General features: G+C 47.6%; 3 protein-coding genes across 3 annotated transcripts in view; all 3 read left to right on the top strand.

The window, feature by feature from the left end:
* The window catches only part of cacna1fb (calcium channel, voltage-dependent, L type, alpha 1F subunit), a gene marked incomplete at its 3' end in the record, with an annotated part of 29,268 nt that extends 23,296 nt beyond the window's left edge, over nucleotides 1-5,972 (top strand). Inside the window, exons 42-49 of the mRNA XM_084479755.1 lie at nucleotides 290-350; nucleotides 573-744; nucleotides 2,246-2,316; nucleotides 3,126-3,232; nucleotides 4,039-4,177; nucleotides 4,774-4,836; nucleotides 4,964-5,070; nucleotides 5,697-5,972. Coding sequence (XP_084335881.1) covers nucleotides 290-350; nucleotides 573-744; nucleotides 2,246-2,316; nucleotides 3,126-3,232; nucleotides 4,039-4,177; nucleotides 4,774-4,836; nucleotides 4,964-5,070; nucleotides 5,697-5,972 — 996 coding nt within the window. The remainder of the gene's footprint in view (nucleotides 1-289; nucleotides 351-572; nucleotides 745-2,245; nucleotides 2,317-3,125; nucleotides 3,233-4,038; nucleotides 4,178-4,773; nucleotides 4,837-4,963; nucleotides 5,071-5,696) is intronic.
* A 1,063-nt stretch (nucleotides 5,973-7,035) lies between these two features.
* On the top strand, nucleotides 7,036-12,716 carry LOC311359699 (synaptophysin-like; the record flags this gene model as incomplete). Its single annotated transcript, XM_084479754.1, has 7 exons — nucleotides 7,036-7,053; nucleotides 8,724-8,789; nucleotides 9,048-9,172; nucleotides 10,383-10,581; nucleotides 10,929-11,120; nucleotides 11,944-12,162; nucleotides 12,648-12,716. The coding sequence occupies 7 exons, from the start codon at nucleotides 7,036-7,038 to the stop codon at nucleotides 12,714-12,716; spliced, it is 888 nt and encodes a 295-aa protein (XP_084335880.1).
* Nucleotides 12,717-14,861: 2,145 nt separating this feature from the next.
* On the top strand, nucleotides 14,862-18,214 carry pcsk1nl (proprotein convertase subtilisin/kexin type 1 inhibitor, like; the record flags this gene model as incomplete). The annotated part of the gene is made up of 5 exons (XM_084479465.1): nucleotides 14,862-14,918; nucleotides 16,251-16,482; nucleotides 16,748-16,955; nucleotides 17,506-17,622; nucleotides 17,875-18,214. The coding sequence occupies 5 exons, from the start codon at nucleotides 14,862-14,864 to the stop codon at nucleotides 18,212-18,214; spliced, it is 954 nt and encodes a 317-aa protein (XP_084335591.1).
* Between the last annotated feature and the right edge of the window lie 672 nt (nucleotides 18,215-18,886).

Genomic DNA, 18,886 nt, shown 5'->3' with positions numbered 1-18,886 from the left:
ACACTAACTCCTAGAGCTCCAACACTAACTCCTAGAGCTCCAACACCAACCCCTAGAGCTCCAACAGTAGAGCTCAAACACTAACCCCTAGAGCTTTAACACTAACCCCTAGAGCTCTAACCCTAGAGCTCCAACACTAGAGCTCCAACGCTAACCCCTAGAGCTCTAACACTAACCCCTAGAGCTTTTTCTAACACTAGAGCTCAAACACTAGAGCTCCAACACTAGAGCTCCAACACTAGAGTTCTAACACTAGAGCTCCAACACTAATCCTGGTTCTTCCTTCCAGAGTGACGAGGACTACAGCCCAGAGAAGGATGGTCCCGGCTCCCTGTCCCCGTCTCCTACAGGTAAACCCCAGGTCCACTGGTCTCTACTGGTCAGTACTGGTTATGGTCTGTACTGGTTATGGTCTGTACTGGTTATGTAACACCAGGTTGTCTGGTCTGTACTAGTTATGTAACACAGCTCCACTGGTCTGGACTGGTTATAGCTAGAGTGAGTTTGGGGTCAGGGGTCAGGTTTCAACAGCTAATGGTGAAATTTGCCCCCATGGTGACCTTTGCCCCCAGGGTCCAGGGACTTGCTGGAGGAAGGGGGCGTGTCTAACGGAGGTCTGATTCATCGGGTGGGCTCGCTCTCCAAAGAACCTTCTGCTACGGAGTTGGACCGCCGGCGCCACAGCAACCATCACCAACGGCAACCGTCTTTCAGGAGCGTGAAGGAGTCCCGGAGTACAACCAGGTAGAACTTCATATATGTTACATATATATACATATATATACATATATATTATGGCTGGGCAAGTAAGCGCGTTAATTACGTGCTAACACCATCTTATTTTAACTGTGTGTTCACACTAAACGTGACGGGGCGACACGATTCCATACAAAGTCAACATAGAGACGCGAATTGGGTGAAATTTGTCGCTAGAAAAACCTGCGACAAGATTTGATTCAATCAGTCATTTTGCCCTGTCACGGGCGAGCACGTTCACGTGGATTTGCAGTGTGACACTTTCGCTGGAGTTGAAATATTGGAATTTGAATATTTGAACTGCCGCGACATTCGCGTGATGACAGCCAATCAGTGTTCACTCCCTGGATGACGTAACGTAACAGCCAATCAGCGTTCAACCTGCCGGGCCAACCGTTCCCTGCACTCCGCAGTGAACCGCAGCATGGAGGAGAAAGTGATTGTTGCCGTTTGCGACTCCCACAGCTCTATATATAATATTATATGATATTATATAATATAATATATAAATATCTATATAATATAATATATAATATCATGGCCAAAAGCGGTGTGCGCCTCCGGATTAAATTATTAACCCATAAACGACGGGCATTCCGACGTCTCTCCCTCTTCCACAACAGATAAAGACATGCAATGACGGTCATCTCATGGTTGAGAATGAATTGGCATGAAGCACCGTTGCCGGGCAAAAGATGTCGCGCGACAAAATTCGCCTGACATAAGTGCACAGCGAAGGATTACGATTTGTCGCGTGACAAAACTTTGGTGACAGCGTGACCAGGCGAAAAATGTGTCTTTTGGTGTGAACACACAGTAACGCGATTTACACAAATTGACTCATTAATGCACATTCTCTTTTTTTTTAACTTTGATTTTCAAAGGTTTTGCCCACAGAATGTCAACATTCATATCAGAAATTGTTTTTGTTTTACTTACTTTACATTCAATTACACTTTTACACTGATTACAATTGCAGTAAGTGACTGCCTGTTTACAATTCCCAAATCTGTGGTGCTACTTATTTGAATTTAACTACGCTTGTAGTATTAACTTGATTACAACTTTTAATCGTTGCCCAGCCCTAATATATATTTATATATATATATATATATTGATTCAACTCATCTCCTCTCCTCATCAGTATGAACGGGGGGATGGAGGGAGGAGAGAGGGAGGACAGAGAGGAGAGCGACATCAACTCCAGAGAGAGGTAGGATCCACGGACTGTGTGTTTGTGTATTGTATGTGTGTGCGTGTGTGTTTGTGTGTGTGAAATGTGTGTGTCTGTGTGTGTGTGTGTGTGTGTGTGTGTTTGTGTTTCTTTGTGTGAAATGTGTGTGTGATGTTTGTCTAATGTGTGTGTGTGTGCGTGTGTTTGCTTGTATGTGTGTGTGTCTGTGTGTGTGTGTGTGTGTGTGTGTTCTCTCAGGTGCTACCTGGAGGAACCAGCTGTGTATCCTGACCCTGACTCCATCCCTCCCTACAGGAGTGGTTGCTATGGTAACGGGGATGGCAGGCACACGGCTCGGAGACGCCTCCTTCCGGCCACGCCAACAGGTCAGAGGTCAAACTTGGGTCAGAGGTCAGGCTGGGGTCAGAGGGCAGGCCCTTTTCAGTGGTCAAGCTGAGGGCAGAGGTCCAGTTGAGGTCCCGGTGTTAAGGATAAGAGATGTGACGTGATGTACTGCACTATAGTCAAATTTAGAGGTAGTCCTATCCACAAGTTTCCTGGGGCGGTTACCGTGGAAATGTGGGCCACACTTCCGGCCGCCCACAGCTGTGTTTTTAGCTGATCAGCTGGCAGGCCAATGACATGACTGTATATAGCCGCATCTGTCGCTGAATACAATTATGGCTTTAAAAAGCTTGGGAGCAACGGGAGTGCCGTTCGATGATGTACTTACATCCGGACAAAACTAAATAATTGGTTGAAATCGGAATGAATGAATTGACAGACGGCGATTGTTTACATCGATCTCGTAGTAACCGGTAGTGAAGCACACAATTCGCACAAAGCATCACGGGGGCGGTGGAAACTTGTGGGTAGTTCTAGATGCTGTAGTCGTGTACTGCAGCAGCGGACCCCCACAACGTGACCCTGCCTCCCCCCGACCGGCCCCTGCTGGACGATGGCTCATTACAGGGGTGGAGTGTCGCTACACACAGCAGGGTCCATGCTCCATGAGAGAGGGAGTGTGTGTGGAGGACTGTAATGTGACTTTGGGACAGATTGTCCCCCTTGCTCTTCTGAGTGATGTTATCAGCCTTTGAACCTTGAACCTTGAACCTTGAACACAAGATTTCTTTATACACTCTGAATATGTGTGTGTGTGTGTGTGTGTGTGTGTGTGTGTGTGTGTGTTCAGGTCGTAAGCCGTCCTTCAACATCCACTGTCTGAGCAGACAGGGGAGCTCAGATGATCTCCCCCCACCCGGGACCTACCACCACCCCTCCTCCCCCCGTAGGACACACACACAGGTACTCACACACACACACACACACACACACACACACACACACACACACACACACAGGTACTCACACTCACACACACGCACACACACACACACACACACACACACATACACACACAGGTACTCACACACACACACACACACACACACACACACACACACACACACACACACACACACAGGTACTCACACTCACACACACTCACACCCACACACACACACACACACACACACACACACAGGAACTCACACTCACCCACACACACACACACACACACAGGTACTCACACACACACACACTCACACCCACACACACACACACACACAGGAACTCACACTCACCCACACACACACACACACACACACAGGTACTCACACACACACACACACACACACACACACAGGAACTCACACTCACCCACACACACACATACACACACACACACACACACACACACACACACACAGGTACTCACACACACACACACACACACACACACACACACACACACACACACACACACACACACACACACACACACACACACACTCAAACTGAAAAACAACACGCCTGTCTAATCTCCTTGCCACTTCGCTGTTCTTTGATCTCTTCCACTCCTCTCCTCCTCCCCTCTCCACTCTCCACTCTCCTCTCTCCCCTCTCCTCCTCTCCCCTCTCCTCTCTCCCCTCTCCACTCTCCACTCTCCACTCTCCTCTCTCCTCTCTCCCCTCTCCTCTCTCCACTCTCCTCTCTCCCCTCTCCTCCTCTCCCCTCTCCTCCTCTCCCCTCTCCTCCTCTCCAGGCTGGGGGTTATGAGTCTCGCTCTGTGCTGGGCTCCTCCTGGGCTCACCCCTGTCCGACTCGCGGACGCCTCCTCTACGCTCCTCTCATCCTGGTGGAGGAGGACAGCAACCCCTCCTGGGGAGGAGAGATGAAGAAAGGAGGTCGTGAAGGAGGAGGTGAGGAGAGGGAGGGAGGGAGGGAGGCCGGTCCAGCAGGGCGTCACCCTCCTCTGCAGAGGGTCAGGTCCTCAGATGGGAACAGGGTCTGGGTTTTTGTTCGTTCTCCCAAAAGACTAAAAAATAAATGAATGCACCACTGTGATCTCAAAGCACCTCTCCATCTCCAGTGGGGGCAGCGCTTCTCAGTCGTACATTTGATTGATTTCCATCAGGTTATATGAAGTATTTGAACACACTTCAAAAGAGAAGCAGATTCTAGCTAGTGTGTCGGTTCCCGGAGGTGCTCGTGGGTTCACATCCCCAGGAGGCTGTGGCTGTACCAACAACGGTCAACTCCGCTGTTTCTTAAATCTGTCCACCTCAGCACCCTGTAGACAGGCCCTCATGCTGAGGGTGATCGGGTTGCGACCCACAGCTGGACCGCGACCCGATCTCCAGCCGACCTATATCCGTTTCCAATCCGGTGCAGAGAAGAGGATGCGGTGTAGTCAGTATGTAGTGACTGACGTGTGGTACTCTGTGTGTCCACCAGGGGTCGGTATGTAGTAACGTGTGGTACTCTGTGTGTCCACCAGGGGTCAGTGTGACCGGTGTTCCCTCCAGGGTGGGCTGGTACAGTGGGGGTCCAGGGATGGCAGGTAAGGGATGGTCTGGTTTAACCTGAAAACTAGGATCAGTTAAAATCTCTCTCTGATGTGTGTGTGTGTGTGTGTTAGTAGGCCTACAGCTCTCTGATGTGTGTGTGTGTGTGTGTGTGTGTTTCAGCAGAGCAGGGCTCCCCCTACAGGGCCTACAGCTCCCTGCGGGTCCCAGGCCAGCTGGGTCCACACGGCGGTCAGAAGAGAGGCTCTGCGGACAGTCTGGTGGAGGCTGTGAGTACCACTCGGCCGCGTTCCAATCACACCTCGGCCCAGCCGGCAGACACTGCACATACTGCGTTTTTACTACGGTTTAAGGGCACCGTACTGGTTCTACATATATAGTTCTATATAGTAATGATGGTACTGGTTCTACATATATAGTTCTATAGTGATAGTACTGGTTTTGTTTATATAGTTCTATATAGTAATGATGGTACTGGTTCTGTTTATATAGTTCTATATAGTAATGATGGTACTGGTTCTACATATATAGTTCTATAGTGATAGTACTGGTTTTGTTTATATAGTTCTATATAGTAATGATGGTACTGGTTCTGTTTATATAGTTCTATATAGTAATGATGGTACTGGTTCTGTTTATATAGTTCTATATTGATGGTACTGTTTCGATAAATATATAGTTCTATATAGTAATGAAGGTACTGGTTCTGTTTATATAGTACTATAATGATGGTACTGGTTCTGTATATATAGCTCTATAATGAGTGGTTCTGTATAGTAATGAAGGTACTGGTTGTACTGGTCCTGGTGCTGGTCTCGGAGGGTCTGGTTCTTTATAGTTCTGTCATGGCGGTACTGGTTCTGTGTATATAATGGTACTGGTTGTACTGGTCCAGGTGCTGGTCTCGGAGGGTCTGGGTCTTTACGCCAGAGATCCGAAGTTCGTGGCGTTCGCCAAGCGTGAGATCGCCGACGCGTGTCACATGACGGTGGAGGAGATGGAGTCGGCGGCCAGCGACCTGCTGAGCAGAGGAAGCTGCAGGGGCGGGACAGGAAGCAGCATCATCAGCCACGCCGACATGTCACTCTACAGCGACGAGGAGCCAATCAGAGCCGGCCGGGAGGAGGAGGCGGAGCTGGCCGACGAGATGGCCTGTGTGACCTCCTTCTAGGGGGCGGGGCCATGGAGGGTGGGGCCGTTGTGGGCGGGGCCACGGACGCTGTCAATGCATCAGGCCACAGGTCGGTGACTGGGACTCAGCTCCGCCATGGCAACGCTACGACAAGACACTAAAGTCAGCAGCAGACACTGACACCTCCTCCTCTCCGCTCCTCCTCTTCCTCCTCCTTCTCTCTCCTCCTCCTCCTGCTCCTTTCCCCTCTCTCCTCTCTCCTCCTCCTGCTCCGAACTGTGATGAGTCTTTTTTAATCTCTTCCTGTATGTTAAGTCTCCGCCCCCAACTGTTTTGATGTGTTTCTATTGGTCAGTAAACCTCAGCCCTCCCTTGTGGGCGGAGCAGGTATTCCACCAGTATGCAGCTCTATACTCAATATAGATCATGTTTATCTTGTTCTTTTTATAATATTTGCCACACTTTGTGACCAGACGCCAGAGTCCTCCATCTTGTGGTCTTGTTCTTGTGATTGTGCTGTTGTCAGGGTAACGGCGGGTGGCTAGTCTTCTCGGTGTGAACGTTTGTCGGAATGGGTCCTAAAGCTGATGTTGGTTTTCTATGTGAAGCTGTTTCTCTTTTTGATACAATAAATTAATTGAGCAACATGAGCCTGCTGGTCTGTCACTCCCCCTGAGAGGGTGGTCTCTCCCTGCCTCCCCCTCGCTCGCTCGCTCGCTCTCTCTCTCTCTCTCTCTCTCTCTCTCTCTCTCTCTCTCTCTCTCTCTCTCCCCTCCCCTCCCCTCCCCTCCCTGCCTCTCCCTCTGCCTCTCTCTCTCTCTCTCTGGTTCATAGTATTTATAGTATCTATATCCTATCTAATGTAGTATCTAGTTCTCCTGAATGAACCCTATAGAGTGTGTGTCTGTGGTCCTGGTGGTAACAATCTGTGTGTTCATCATCGCTGCTCCACCACGTCAACACCGTGGAAGCGGCGTGACGCAGTAGGCTCTGGTCCCCTCCCCCACCCTCTCACTCTATCGCCCCCTCCCCCCTCTCTCTCTCTCTCTCCTCTCGCTCTCTCCTCTCTCTCTCTCCTCTTCTCTCCTCTCCAGTCGTCAGGATGGACCTCGTGAACAAGGTAAGATTCTTTTAACCGTAATGAGAACATGGAGAATATAACGTGAGGCTGAGAGGGTGGAGCAGGATGGGTGGATACAGGCTGGGTGGGTGGATGCAGGATGGGTGGATGCAGGCTGGTTGGTGCTGGGTGGATGCAGGATGGGTGGATACAGCCTGGTTGGTGGTGGGTGGAGGCTCCCAGATGGTATGCAGTGTAGTACTCCATCTCCTGGGTGGAGTACTCTGCTGCCTCAGCATCATCATCACTCAGACGCTCGCGGCTCGTGTTGCAGTGGATTAGATACGTAAACAGTCCTGGTGCTGGACCCACCGGGAGGGGGTCTTAAGGGGGGTAGGGGGTCTCGGGGTGTGGGGGGGGGGTCACATAGACCTACTGGTCCCCTGCACCCAGACCCTCCTGGACCAGAGCCAGCTCTGGCCTGCTCCTAGTCCGGTCTAGTCTGCTGCTAGTCCTGTCTAGTCTGGTCTAGTCCGGTCTAGTCTGCTGCTGGTCCTGTCTAGTCTGGTCTAGTCCTGTCTAGTCTTCTGCTAGTCAGGTCTAGTCAGGTCTAGTCCGGTCTAGTCTGGTCTAGTCAGGTCTAGTCAGGTCTAGTCTGGTCTAGTCCTGTCTAGTCTGCTGCTAGTCAGGTCTAGTCAGGTCTAGTCTGGTCTAGTCCTGTCTAGTCTGGTCTAGTCCTGTCTAGTCTTCTGCTAGTCAGGTCTAGTCAGGTCTAGTCCGGTCTAGTCAGGTCTAGTCCTGTCTAGTCTGGTCTAGTCCGGTCTAGTCAGGTCTAGTCTGGTCTAGTCTGGTCTAGTCCGGTCTAGTCAGGTCTAGTCCTGTCTAGTCTGGTCTAGTCAGGTCTAGTCTGGTCTAGTCAGGTCTAGTCCGGTCTAGTCCGGTCTAGTCAGGTCTAGTCTGGTCTAGTCCGGTCTAGTCTGGTCTAGTCCTGTCTAGACTTCTGCTAGTCAGGTCTAGTCAGGTCTAGTCCGGTCTAGTCTGGTCTAGTCTGGTCTAGTCCGGTCTACTGCTAGTGCGGTCTAGTCTGGTCTCTCTAGATACATGAATACATCTCTATAGATAAATTAATACATCCTTATAGATACATGAATACATCTTTATAGATACATGAATGCATCTCTATAGATAAATTAATACATCTTTATAGATACATGAATACATCTCTATAGATACATTCTTATGGATCCATGAATAGATCTCTATAGATAAATTAATTCATCCTTATGGATAATGAATACATCTCTATAGATACATGAATACATCTCTCCAGATATATAAATACATCTCTATTGATACATGAATACATCTCTATAGATACATGAATATGGCACTGATGCTACTATGCTAAGCTCATGGAATGCCTATGCCTATGTTACGTCATACTATATACAAAAAAATCTATCTCATGTGTAACATAATTTTACATCCTCTCTCTCTCACACACACACACTACCCCCTCTCCCTCTCCCTCTCTGTCTCTCTATCGCTCTCACTCTCTTTTCCTCTCTCTTTCTCTTTCTCTACCTCTCTGTCCGTCTTTCTGTCTGTCTCTGTCTATGTATATGTCTCTCTATCTTTATCTCTCTCTGTCTATTTCTATGTCTGTGTCTCTCTATCTCTCTCTCTCTCTGTCTATGTCTATGTCTCTCTATCTCTCTCTCTCTCTCCAGCTGGTTGCCCAAGGGCAGTTCCGTATCCTGAAAGTTCCATTGGGTTTCATCAAAGCCTTACAATGGGTAAGTTATCACCTAGTTACCATCACAAACTAACCAATCACCTATTTAACATCACTAACGAATAATAACTAGATAACAATCACCTTGTTACCATTACCATACAATAACTCAATAGCAATCAGATAGTTACCATCACTAACTAACCCATCAACTAGTAATCATCCTTGAGTAACATCCATCTATCACTCTATCACTCTATCACTCTCTCTCTCTCTCTCTCTCTCTCTCTCTCTCTCTCTCTCTCTCTCTCCCCCCTAGTTTTTCTCCATCTTTGCGTTCTCCACCTGTGGAAGTTATTCTGGGATGTTCACGATGGCGGTGGAGTGTAAGAACCGGACAGACAGTGATCTGAGGATCGAGGTGAAGTTCGAGTATCCATTCAGGTCTGTTCACTTTCAAATACTCACTTATTGTGTTCACTATCACCAAACACACTTCTTATGTTCACTATCACCAAACACACTTCTTAAGTTCACTATCACCAAACACACTTCTTAAGTTCACTATCACCAAACACACTTCTTATGTTCACTATCACCAAACACACTTCTTATGTTCACTATCACCAAACACACTTCTTATGTTCACTATCACCAAACACACTTCTTAAGTTCACTATCACCAAACACACTTCTTAAGTTCACTATCACCAAACACACTTCTTATGTTCACTATCACCAAACACACTTCTTATGTTCACTATCACCAAACACACTTCTTAAGTTCACTATCACCAAACACCCTTCTCATGCTCACTATCACTATATATACACACTTCTTATGTTCACTATCACCAAACACACTTCTCATGCTCACTATCACCAAACACACTTCTTATGTTCACTATCACCATATATACACACTTCTTATGTTCACTATCACCAAACACACTTCTTCTGTTCACTATCACCAAACACCCTTATTATGTTCACTATCACCATATATACACCCTTCTTATGTTCACTATCACCAAACACACTTCTTATGTTCACTATCACCAAACACACTTATTATGTTCACTATCACCAAACACACTTCTTATGTTCACTATCACCATATATACACCCTTCTTATGTTCACTATCACCAAACACACTTCTTATGTTCACTATCACCAAACACCCTTCTTATGTTCACTATCACCAAACACCCTTCTTCTGTTCACTATCACCAAACACACTTCTTATGTTCACTATCACCATATATACACCCTTCTTATGTTCACTATCACCAAACACACTTCTTATGTTCACTATCACCATATATACACCCTTCTTATGTTCACTATCACCAAACACACTTCTTATGTTCACTATCACCAAACACCCTTCTTATGTTCACTATCACCAAACACCCTTCTTCTGTTCACTATCACCAAACACACTTCTTATGTTCACTATCACCATATATACACCCTTCTTATGTTCACTATCACCAAACACACTTCTTATGTTCACTATCACCATATATACACCCTTCTTATGTTCACTATCACCAAACACCCTTCTTATGTTCACTATCACCAAACACCCTTCTTCCTGGCCAGTTCAGTACCTTGATGCGGTGGCAGAGACTAGCTTCCTGTTGTCTCCAGAATGCACCAGGTGTACTTCGACGCCCCCACCTGCTCGGGGGGGAACCCGGAGCGCCTCTTCCTCATCGGGGACTACTCTTCCTCTGCCGAGTTCTTCGTCACCATCGGAGTGTTCGCCTTCCTCTACTCCACCGCGGCGCTCGCCATCTATGTCTTCGCCTACGAGAAGTACAAGGAGAACAACAAGGGCCCGCTAATAGTATGTTAGCATAGCAGCCTAGCCTAGCACACCACGTCTAGCCTAGCTCACAACAAGGGGCCGCTAATAGTATGTTAGCATAGCAGCCTAGCCTAGCACACCACGTCTAGCCTAGCTCACAACATGTAGGCTAACCTAGTTACCATCGCTAACTAACCAATCACCTATAACCATAACCTAGTAACCATCATGACTTACCACTGCCTACACCTAACACCTATCATGTTACACCCAGCCTAGCATATAGCATCTAACCTAGCTAACAACACGTAGCCAGACGAGCACTGCCTAGGTTAGCATGCAAAACCTAGCCTAGCTAAAGTGTGTGTGTGTGTGTGTGTGTGCAGGACCTGGGCGTGACAGGGGTCTTTGCCTTCATGTGGCTGGTGAGTTCATCCGCGTGGGCCAAGGGTCTCTCTGACGTGAAGACGGCCACGGACCCTGACCTGGTCCTCACCCTGATCAGCGCCTGTGACAGCGAAGAGAACCAGTGCCGCGAAGTCCAGGACCCCGTGATGTCCGGCCTCAACACCTCCGTGGTACGGACAGCCTAGCGCTAACTAGCATGCTAAACACCTCTGTGGTACGGCTAGAGTAGAGCTAACTAGCATGCTAAACACCTCCGTGGTACGGCTAGAGTAGAGCTAACTAGCATGCTAAACACCTCCGTGGTGTGGCTACTGTGATATTCTCTCATCTTATTATATTCTGCTCCTCTCCTCTCTCCTCCTCTCCTCTCTCCTCTCCTCCTCTCTCCTCTCTCCTCTCCTCCTCTCTCCTCTCTCCTCTCCTCCTCTCTCCTCTCCTACTCTCTCCTCTCTCCTCTCCTCCTCTCTCCTCTCCTCCTCTCTCCTCTCCTCCTCTCTCCTCCTCTCCTCTCCTCCTCTCTCCTTTCCTCTCTCCTCTCCTCCTCTCCTCTCCTCCTCTCTCCTTTCCTCCTCTCCTCTCCTCCTCTCTCCTCTCTCCTCTCTCCTCTCTCCTTTCCTCTCTCCTCCTCTCTCCTCTCCTCTCTCCTCTCCTATTCTCTCCTCTCTCTTCTCCTCTCTCCTCTCTCCTTTCCTCTCTCCTCCTCTCTCCTCTCTCCTCTCCTACTCTCTCCTCTCCTACTCTCTCCTCTCTCCTCTCCTACTCTCTCCTCTCTCCTCCTCTCTCCTCTCCTCCTCTCTCCTTTCCTCTCTCCTCTCCTCCTCTCCTCTCCTCCTCTCTCCTCTCCTCTCTCCTCCTCTTCTCCTCCTCTCCTCTCCTACTCTCTCCTCTCCTCCTCTCTCCTCCTCTCTCCTCTCTCCTCCTCTCTCCTCTCCTCCTCTCTCCTCCTCTCTCCTCCTCTCTCCTCTCTCCTCTCTCTCCTCCTCCCCCCTCCAGGCGTTTGGCTTCATCAACCTCATCCTGTGGGGAGGTAACCTGTGGTTCGTGTTCAAGGAGACGGGGATCCTGGCCCCCTTCATGCGGGCCCCGCCCCCACAGGAAAAGGCAGCCGCACCGGAGGCCTTCGGCCAGCAGGGGGGCTACGAGCAGGACCCCTACGCCGGCACCCAGGGGGGCGGGTACCAGCCCGACTACAACCAGCAGGGATACAACCAGGTTAGTACCGGGTTATCTATTACTTATCTATTACTTACTTATTAATAGATGGTAATAGATCGTAGTAGATAGTAGTAGATACTACAGCCCTGACTACTACAACCAGCAGGGATACAACCAGGTAACCTATTACTACCAGCTAACTACAAACCAGGTAACCTATTACTACCAGGTAACTACAAACCAGGTAACCTATTATAACCAGGTAACTACAACCAGATAACCTATTTAACCAGGTGACTACAACCAGGTGACCTATTACTACCAGGTAACTTATTACAACCAGGTAACCTATTAGTACCAGGTAACTACAACCAGTAACTACAACCAGGTAACTACAACCATGTAACTACAACCATGTAACTACAGCTATATGACCAGGTTGCTAATTACAGCCAGGTTACTAATGACACCTAGGTAATGTCAGTGTCTGTTGATTAAACCATCTCGTGTATCTGATGTCACTTCCTGTCATGTAGACTCAGGAGGCTGACTTTGGTCCGGGCTATGGCCAGCCAGCAGCAGCTCCAACCTCCTTCTCCAATCAGATGTGAGCAGACAGGAAACCGGTAAGAAAACAACCAAGATATTTAGATGATATATCTATATATTATGCGTTTATATGATTTATCCATATATATAATGTGTTTATTTGATTTCTCTATATCTATATATCTATTTATATATATATATATATATATATAATGTATAATGTTTAATATTAATATCTATAATGTTTGTGTTTCCTCAGGCATTGGTCTGCAGCCTACCCATAATGCAACACTCCTTCATATCTGCCGGGATGTTCATCTGTTGCATCGGGTGGGGGAAGGGGGGGAGGAGGGGGGGTGGGGGGGGGGGGTGGCTGGGGTCATTGTTAAGTATTGTGAGTGATGTGAATATGAAAACAGAGTGATAATAAGATGGCAGCAGCCTCATGACGACATGGTGTCAGTGTTGTAAATAACGGATATGATATGAACATGTCTTTATTTATATGGACCTGTGCTTTCCCTTGCTCACTTTGTGCCAGCATGCGTTACCATAGCAACCAGAAACATCCCACAACCCCTCAGAAAACTCCTATGTACCGCCAAGTTAGATTCTCTACTACATAGTGCTACACAGTCAAAAGGTACTATGTACTCCATGCTAGCAAATTAGCTAGTACTACCTAGTACGGATGGTGTAGTTTGCACCATCTAGCACATGCTGTGTATACTGTCTGGTGTACACACTAGATACCATCCTGTCAAGTTAAGATACTTGAGGTGTAAGGGGTGGTAATGACTGTCATGATATGAGTAAGGGGTGGTGATGACTCTGTGATGATATGAGTAAGGGGTGGTGATGATTCTGTGATGATATGAGTAAGGGGTGGTGATGACTCTGTGATGATATGAGTAAGGGGTGGTGATGATTCTGTGATGATATGAGTAAGGGGTGGTGATGACTGTCATGATATGAGTAAGGGGTGGTGATGACTCTGTCATGATATGAGTAAGGGGTGGTGATGACTCTGTGATGATATGAGTAAGGGGTGGTGATGACTCTGATGATATGAGTAAGGGGTGGTGATGACTCTGTGATGATATGAGTAAGGGGTGGTGATGGCTCTGTGATGATATGAGTAAGGGGTGGTGATGACTCGGATGATATGAGTAAGGGGTGCTGATGACTCTGTGATGATATGAGTAAGGATGACTCTAATTATATTAGGAAGGGAGGTGATGTTAAGTGAGATGAAAGGATTTGCGTTCTGTGTTGGGATGGCAACAGCCTCACCTCTGCAGTATGATGGTAAAAATGATATAATATGATGACATAATATGGTAGGCAGGTATATTAATATTGTAGAAGCCAGCGTTGAGGATGAGTGTTCGAATCAATCGATAAGCAGCGGACACGTAATCTATCAATCAAAAAAACTGTTCATCTATTGATCATAAAGCCTTTCCTTTAGACGTAGATATTTAACCTCTGCATGGCCACCAGCCCCATACAGCAGCATGTGTGTGTGTGTGTGTGTGTGTGTGGGTGCACACATGTGTGTGTGTGTGTGTGTGTGTGTGTGTGTCTGTGTGGGGGGGGGGGTGTGGGTGTGTGGGCGTGTGTGGGATCACACATGTGTGTGTGCTTGTGCATGTGTGTGTGTGTTTGTGTGTCTTATCGTTGTTCTGGTGTCGTGGTGACTCAATGCCTCTGACTTGTGATGTAACTTCCTCTGATATTCTACCCAGCATCCGTAACCAAGGCGACCACAGCAGTGTTGACGACGGTGTTCAATATGTTTGTATGAATTGTGACTATGGAAACCCTTTGACCCTGTTTCTTTACCCTTTGGATCCCATGTTTCAATAAAGACACTACCATGGCAACCGCATCACTGCATCCTGTTCTTAAACAGAGAGAGAGGGAGGGATGGAGGGAGGGAGGAAGGAGGGAGGAGGGAGGGAGGGATGAATGTTAGTGTGTTTGTTCGCTCCCTTTCACATCATGCTTTTTCCTCATCACGCATCCTCCTAGCTCCTCCCCCACTCCCCCCCCCCTCTCTCTCTCTCTCTCTCTCGCCCTCTCTGTCTCTCTCTCCGTCTCTCACTCGCTCGCTCTCTTCTGCTGAGGAGGGAGGGTATACGGACGAGAGACACTCAAACAGGGCAGCCGCATTCTGTCAGACGGACGGACGGACAGAGGACAGAATGCTGGGCCCGTTGTGTCTGTTGTGCGTGACCGCCTGCAGCGTGCTGAACGCTAAGGTAAGAAGAGTGTGTTTGTGTTTTTTGTTTGTTTGTTTGTTTGTGTGCGTGTGTATGTGTGCGTGCGCACGTGCGTGCTTGCATGTGTGTGTGTGTGTGTGTGTGTGTGTGTGTGTGTGTGTGTGTGTGTGTGTGTGTGTGTGTGTGTGTGTGTGTGTGTGTTCAAACATGTCTGTCGTCACGGTGTTGTGTAACCACGGTTACTACTGTCGCCAGGCAGGATGACATCAGCACTTCTGTTGAAAATAAGTGTGATAAATGAATATCTAGATTTAAACATGGCTGGGCATATTCTCTGGATATTAATATTATTTATATCTAGAGAATACATACAGTATATGTCTAGACATGAATCTGATTATACATATATTGTGTTGTATTGTAGTATTATAAGATCTAGAAATAAATGTGTATCTATCTATATATTGTAATGTAGAATATTAACGTTTTGACATTAATGTGTATCTATCTAGATATTGTGTTCTCATACTGTTAGAGCTATATATATATATATATATATATGTGTGTATCTATCTAGATATTGTATTGTAGTATTGTTAGAGCTAGATATGTATATGTGTATCTATCTAGATATTGTATTGTAGTATTGATAGAGCTAGACATGTATATGTGTATCTATCTAGATATTGTATTGTAGTATTGTTAGAGCTAGATATCTATATGTGTATCTATCTAGATATTGTATTGTAGTATTGATAGAGCTAGACATGTATATGTGTATCTATCTAGATATTGTAATGTAGGTATTACTGTATTGAGAATCTGTTCTCACTTAACCTGCTTGGGATGCGTAGGGAGATAGATCGATAGAGAGACGGAGAGAGAGAGAGAGAGGGAGAGGGAGGGAGGGAGAGAGACATAGAGATAGAGAGACAGAGAGAGAGGGGGATTGATAGATGGATGAGAGACGGAGGGAGCTGAGGAGGGCTGGTTGCTAGGCAACAGCCTTCACATTGACAGACATGGCAAATTGTTGTTGTAGTTAGGAGAATAACATGTTTAGATTATCATATAATGAATACAATGTACTATAATAAATATATTACATATTTAGATAATATACTATAATAATTATTTTTATATTACATGAATTTAACTACAGGTATGTTAAACAACAGGTTCTTACTAAAGGTGTGTTTACCTACAGGTGTATTAACTACAGGTGTATTAATTACAGGTGTGTTTAACTACAGGTGTATTAACTACAGGTGTGTTTAACTACAGTTGTATTTACTACAGGTGTGTTTAACTACAGGTGTGTTTACCTGCAGGTGTATTAACTACAGGTGTGTTTAACTGGTTGTTTTCCAGTCTCTCCCAGCAGCGCGTCCAGGGGGGCGTGGCTTGGAGGGCCAGGGGGCGGCGGCCAGGCGACTCCGTAGAGACCTGCGGGATCTGCTGCCAAACGAAGCAGAGATGATGTCATATCCTGTCCAGCGAGGAGACGCTGACTATCAGCAAACTGAGTGGAGGAGGAGCTTAGATGATGCCCTGCAGCGATTGGTGGAGAGCAACCAGAGGAGGGAACAAGAACACGAAGGAGGTGAATACACACACACAAACACACACACACACACCCAACAAACGCACATCCAAACACTCATATACACTCACAGCAAACACACACACAAACACACACCAGACACACACACACACACACACAAACACACACACACACACACACACACAACAAACGCACATCCAAACACTCATAAACACAAACAAACACACACCAGACACACATACACACACACTAGTCTCTTCAGTAAGATTAGCTCTTTATCTCTTTGATTTAATCAACCAATCAGCTGCCTACATGGCCGCTATGCTCCGCCTCATGTCAGAGGCAGAAGGTGCGGGATTGGTCAACCCAGGAGACATGGACGTGATGGATGTGGTGGAGGAGGAGGAGGAGGAGGGGCCCTTCCAGCGCCTGGCAACCCAGGACTACGACGACACCGGCAGGGGCATGAGTCCAGGAAACTCCCAGGCTGCTAGCTGGGCCCTTCTGGAGAGGTACCAGGCCTCACCTAGTAAAACCAGTCCTAACTAGTGCATCACTTAACTAGCACATCACCTAGTAAAACCAGTCCTAACTAGTACATCACCTAACTAGTACATCACCTGGTAAACCATATCTCACTAGAACATCACCTAACCATCAAACCATCTCTAAGTAGTATATCACATCACTAGTACATCTACTAGTAAAACCATCTCTAAGTAGTATCTTCACCTATTAAAACTAGTCCTAACCAGTACCATCAGTAAAACCAATCCCCAGTAGTACTATCACCAGTAGTACCGTCACCAGTCCTAACCAGTACCATCAGTAAAACCAGTCCCCATTAGTACCATCAGCCATGTCAGTGCTTGATTCTATGAATATCTCTACTGTACCGACGGTAAAGATAAATTGTTGCTGTTGATAAAGCGTTTGCTAATTCCCTGAATGTCAATCAGTAAAACCAGTATAACCAGTACCATCAGTAAAACCAGTCTAACCAGTACCATGAGTAAAACCAGTCTAATTAGTACCATCAGTAAAAGATTTGACCGCCCCCAGACTGGACCCTCGCCTGGCCAGGACTCTGCTGGAGCGGTCCAGACAGAACCAGCTGGACCAGCGAGACCCCAGACCCAGACCCCCCTCCCCCAGGGGGGGCGACCCGGACCTGCTGAGGTGGGTCAAAGGTCACACAAAGGTCGGACAAAGGTCAAACAAAAGTCAAAGGTCACCTACGGTACCTTTCTTTAGGGTGTAAGGTTCTAAGACCATGCCGGGTTCAGACCGGGGTTCAGACCACACCGGGTTCAGACCACACTGGGTTCAGACCGGGGTTCAGACCGTACCGGGTTCAGCCCGACCGTCACAACAGACTGACTGGTGTTGTTGGGTTTGTGACTAAGATTGCTTTCTTTCCTGTCGCCCTAGATACCTGGTTGCTAGGATACTGGGCAGTATGTCCCCTGCAAAGTCCCGCTCCAGACGGGATGTCGCGGGACCCAGACCTGTCAGCCCCGCCCACACCAGGTCCCGCCGTTCCCTTGAAGACGCGTCTGCCCCGTTGCCTAGCAGCGACTCCCCCCTGCTCAGGGTGAAGAGGCTGAGGCTGGAGGGGGAGGAGGAGGAGGGAGGGAGAGGAGGAGAAGGGCCGGATACCATAGCAACCGCCCAGGAGGAGGAGGGGAGTCATCGCCGGAGACGGAGGGCAGTGGTGACCTTTAACCCCAGAGTCCTGGCCCAGCAGCTGCTGCAGGTCCTACAGGAGTAGGTCTGCCTGGGGTCAGGGGTTAGGGGCCAGCCGACAGGGGGTCAGGGTCAGGGGTCAACTTCCACTCCTTCAGTAACGCTCACCAACCACGTCCTGCAGCGTTCATCATTTACCCTTCATCTAGACCCAAACATCATGTGTTCATTTAGTGTTGATGTGATGTAACCGCAGAGCAATGAGAGAGAGAGGGAGGGGGAGATAGGGAGGGGGATGAAGAGAGGGAGAGAAAGAGGGAGAGAGGGAGGGGAGGGAAAGAGAGAGGGAGGGAGGGAGAGGGAGAGGGGAAGAGAGAGAGGGAGGGAGAGGGAGAGGGAGAGGGAGGGGGGTATAGAAATGAAAACAGACAATAAGTCCAGTGTGTTACCGTGGTAACAGGACATGTGCTTAGTGGATGTGTTGGATGTAAAGTGTTTCCAAAATAAAGGCGCGCCCTAAAGTTGAGATCCCCTGTCTGTCTTTGATCCTTCACCCCTGGTGTTCTTGGTATTCCTCATGTATGTTCCCATGTACCGCCAGATAATCATCAACATAGTCCTTCAAATATATTCAAATATATTTTATTCTGTGCTCAGAATATTTACAACTTAACAAACAGGGCAAAGAGGAAAGGAAAGATTTAAAGAGAGGGTTAAGGAGAGGTTAAGGAGAGGTTGTGGGTTGAGGAAATGGTTT

The sequence above is a fragment of the Micromesistius poutassou genome, assembly GCF_964030765.1.
Source record: "Micromesistius poutassou genome assembly, chromosome: 15".
NCBI lineage: Eukaryota > Metazoa > Chordata > Actinopteri > Gadiformes > Gadidae > Micromesistius > Micromesistius poutassou.
The sequence above is the reverse complement of the archived record's forward strand: the minus strand, read 5'-3'. Positions and strand labels throughout refer to the sequence as shown.